Source organism: Tarenaya hassleriana, unplaced genomic scaffold (genome assembly GCF_000463585.1).
Source record: "Tarenaya hassleriana unplaced genomic scaffold, ASM46358v1 Cleome68, whole genome shotgun sequence".
Classification (NCBI taxonomy): domain Eukaryota; kingdom Viridiplantae; phylum Streptophyta; class Magnoliopsida; order Brassicales; family Cleomaceae; genus Tarenaya; species Tarenaya hassleriana.
Window position 1 is genome coordinate 95,223 of NW_010969347.1, and position 4,412 is coordinate 99,634.

The 4,412-nt window shown below is 43.9% G+C and overlaps 1 protein-coding gene across 1 annotated transcript; it reads right to left on the bottom strand.

Annotated features, from left to right (window-relative positions):
• Positions 1-886: 886 nt before the first annotated feature.
• On the bottom strand, positions 887-2,979 carry LOC104800356. The gene is made up of 3 exons (XM_010523153.1): positions 1,885-2,979; positions 1,296-1,642; positions 887-1,151 (listed from the first exon to the last, which is right to left on the bottom strand). Exons 1-3 carry the CDS (start codon positions 2,977-2,979, stop codon positions 887-889), a joined length of 1,707 nt encoding a protein of 568 aa, XP_010521455.1.
• Between the last annotated feature and the right edge of the window lie 1,433 nt (positions 2,980-4,412).

The following is a 4,412-nucleotide window of genomic DNA, read 5'->3' on the forward strand; positions in this document are numbered from 1 at the left end:
TGAACTGGACACCCTCCTCGATGTCAATTCTCGTCTAGTAGAGGCAACCAATAAGATGAGTCAAAAGAGAAGCAAATAAAAAAGAGAAAAGAACACTTAGCTCGCGATGTTCGTTCACTCGCACTTAAGTCTGCTTACGTCAATCGCATAGCTAGCTTCCTCGTCTCCTCAGTCATTAGAACTCAACCTGGTGACAAGAGACACAAACCAATATCTGATGCAAAAAGAAAAAGAGAAGGAGAAAAAAACTAACCTACAAACTCGGGTTGCCTCCCGGAAGCGCTTGTTTAAGGTCATTAGCTTGACCGAACCTTCTTAACTATCATACGGGTCTAAGAGACGAAGATTATCGATCTTTCGCCAACCTGGATCATGAAGTATATGAGCATAATGGTCTGATAGGGTAGTCACCTGTTTAACCGAGTGAGAGGGGTCGTGAACGCCCATCTGAGGTGAAAACGAGTCACATGGCTGATTAAGGTCCTGACACGATCGTGTGGAAATGGGAGACCCGATCGGGTGAGTTATCTGTAACTTTGAGCTTCAGATCAGCGCTGGAACACGATCGTGTTGTGCAGTAGACACGATCGGGTCAACTTCATGTCTTTCGTTTCTGGATCAAGGATGAGACCCGATCGTGTGGTGGGGATGACACGATCGGATCAAATGCGTGTATCTTTTGGTTCTGGGTAAGGGATGAGACACGATCGTGTGACGGAGATGACACGATCGGGTCAGACTGCTGAATTGTTTCGGAAGTTGATGTACCGTCAACACGATCATGTTGCAAAAGGGACACGATCGGGTCAGATGGTTGATTCGCGCATACAACATTGCGGCTTCGGACACGATCATGTGACGATCTAGACACGATCATGTCTGTAGATTACGGTTGCTTTAGAATTTTGTCCAGAGTAAATTCTACCGTCTCATCGCCAATCTTCATAGTGAGTCGACCTGCTCGAACATGAATGATAGCATCTACAGTGTTAACGAATGGACGACCAAGAATTATAGGTACCTTAGAGTCTTCGTCCATGTCGAGAACCACGAAGTCAACCGGGATATAGAAGTTCCCAACTTTCAGTGGCACATCCTCAAGTATCCCAGCAGGGTATTTAATGGAACGATCGGCAAGTTGAAGATTCATTCTAGTGGGTTTTAGCTCACCCACATTTAGCTTCTTGAAGATCGATAATGGAAGAAGACTGACGCCGGCTCCTAGATGACAGAGTGCACGATCGATGGAAACATTACCCAATTTACAAGGGATTGAGAAACTACCTGGATCGGACCGCTTAAGCGGAAGCTCGTGTTGGATCAAAGCGCTGCATTCGGCAGTAAGCGCTACGGTTTCTTTCTCAACGACCCTCTTTTTTATCAGGATATCCTTCAAATACGAGGGAATCTGCGAAATAGCATCAGTGAATGGCATGGTTACCTCGAGTTTCTTCAGCATCTCAACAAACTTTGCGAATTGGCTGTCTTCGTTATGCTTCCTCAAGCAAGATGGAAATGGTACTGGTGGTGGCCTAGGAGGAGGACGCACGTAAGCCGGTTCAGGTTCATCATCGGGGATGTCTACAACTGCAGTCTTCGAGCTTTTTCCTCGCTCAACCATCGGTCGGTCTTCAACGTCTACCTGTTTACCACTTCTCAAAGTAATCGCATTGATATATTCACGGGGGTTAGTCTCAGGTTTACCTGGAAGAGATCCGGATGATCTTTGAGAGGCTGATGCTAGCTGAGCGATATGGTTGTCTATGATCTTTAAGTGAGCATCGATGCTTGCGAACTAAGCTCGAAATTCCTGATTTGTCTTTTCCTGATTCTGTATAAACTGTATAAGCAAAGTGTGCATATCAGGGTTGGATTCAGGATTACCTGGAGGTGTGGAATTAATATAGAATTGCCCCGGAGCTCTGTAGTTGGATGTTTGATTAGGACCCTGGATTGAAAAGAAAAACTGGGAGGAATCCTCTGGTTCGAGTTGTCGGATGCTCTGAAGTTGTTCGGCACGGGATTCTCCACATTGTTTGACTTGTAGGAGAGATTGGGATGATTCTTCCACCCTGGATTGTACGTGTTCGAGTAGGCGTTATTGGCCACGTAGTTTACACCTTCGACTCTCTCATCCAACGCGTACATACCAAGCTCCTCTTGTGTTGGCATCAAATGCTTAGTCCTAGAGGGTCGGTTGGAATCTTCGAGCTTAGCATTGAGGACAGCCAATTGTTCAAGAACCATCTGTATGGTCTGATCATTGCATTCCCTTGGCGGATCACTAGAGTACTCGCTCGGGGCGTCTTCTTCTTGGGCCATCATCTCAATATGATCTTCTAGCTCAGTGAATGACTTGTTCTGGATGCTCCCACCACACGAAGCTCGGATCAAAGTCTTGGTATCCATTCTGAGTCCTCGGAAGAAGGTGTTGATCAAGTAGTTCTTGTCAAGCCCGTGATGAGGGCAAGACTTCTGATATCCTTTGTACCTCTTCCAAGCTTTATAAAGGCTTTCCCCATGATCCTGCTTGAATGAATGAATGCCAGAAAGAGCTGCTTCAGTGCGGTGAGCTGGGAAAATTTTTGACATAAACTGCACTTCCAGCTGTTCCCAGGTGTGGATGGAATCGGGTGTCAGATCGTAACACCATTCCAAAGCAGCATCCAAGAGAGTCCAAGGAAAAGCAATCAGTCGGAGTGTATTCTCTGTCACCTTGTTATCTCTCTTGATAGAACGACACATCATCTTAAAGCGAGTTAGATGTGCGTTCGGGTCTTCGTTCGGCCTACCCCGGAAAGCATTATTGCCCAACATCGGAATAGTAGACGGGTTCAGCTCGAAAGTAGATACGTCGATGGCCGGTAGTCGAATACCAGCCAAAAGCTCAGTATGCTTAGGCATGTTGTATTGGGCAAAGGTTGAGTCAGCATTGCCCTCGACACCATCGGGAAGAGCAAAGTATCGGTTGTTCTCCATTTGTCTTCGTTGACGTCGGATGTATCTAACGGTCCTTTCGAGCTCACGATCAAGAGGTACTAGGTCTGATGTCCCAGCACTCCTGGTCATGCACTAGAAAATCCTTTGCACCAAACGAAAAACAACAACAAAGGAAGAAAACGTGAGAAATCACTGAAGAAAGAGAAAAAAACAAAAAGATCCAGAATAGATAGGATCTAATCCTGTTGCCTAAATTGTCCCCGGCAACGGCGCCAAAAACTTGATGTCGTCAATCTAGGTGCAGAAATATGATCAAGTAATAATATTCCTAGACTCAACGATTAACCGCAAGTGTACGGATCAGTTGTAGTAGCTAGGATCGAACACAGGGACAAATAAACAACGGAATCAAATCCCAATCCAAATCTAGATCCAGAGGAGATAATATGAGTGGGAGAACGTAGCAATGCAAACAATAAAAACTGTTGTAAACTATGAATGATAAACACTGCAGGCTTTGGGATTGCTTTACATGCAAGGATCTTTCAAAAGATGTAAACTTAGTGGTGTATCTATCCAATCCAGGGAATTCAAACTCTAAGGTAGAGATCAACTCTTCCAAGTCTAATCTCACTATCCACGTTTAATCCTACTAATCTCCCGATTCAATAGTCTAAAACTCTGGATGCATGAACGAACGCTATCATAATTCCTAGGCAAATACCCATCTCCCGATGTGATACTTGTTCTATTTATTGAATTAGTTCCAGGTTAGAATCTCATACGTCTATGTGAATTAAAACCCTAAGTTCATTCAATCAAGTGGCCAACGAGATCAAAAGCATTAAGAACAATTCAATAAACTGAATGGAATAAATAGATCCACAAAGTCTGGAAATAAAAACCAAAGATCCTTACATAGCGAATCCCTAACCTACAGTTATGGGACTACTCCCTAAACATCGAGATATCAGGGTTCATATCAATACAACAAAACATCGTAAAATAGAAGAAATGAAGAATGCTTAGTCGATTTCCGGGCTTCGTAATCTTCGTCTTCTACTCCGATCTCTTGCCTCTTGATAATCTCCCTCTTGTTGTGTGCTCTAGGGTGTGTTTTTTTGTGAAAAGTATGAATGTTTTCGAACTTGGGGGCTAACCCTACTTAATCCTTCTTTTTCTGGGCCAAAATTCGGAATATTTCCAAAATCGGGTAAGTGACCCAATCGTGTGACTGAAAGTGACACGATCGTGTTACTTAAAGTTTTGGCGGGCTTCACAAATTTGCTCATAACTTCCTGCTCCGACATCGGATTTGGGTGATCTTGGTATCTATGCATAGATATCGAAGAGAGCTTTCCAATGATGTAAAGAATGCATGATTTGGACTTGTAGAGTGAAAGTTATTGGACTTGCAATATCTCTTACGTTTTGTGAGCTTCACGTTTTCCCTAGAGACACTCCAAATGTTC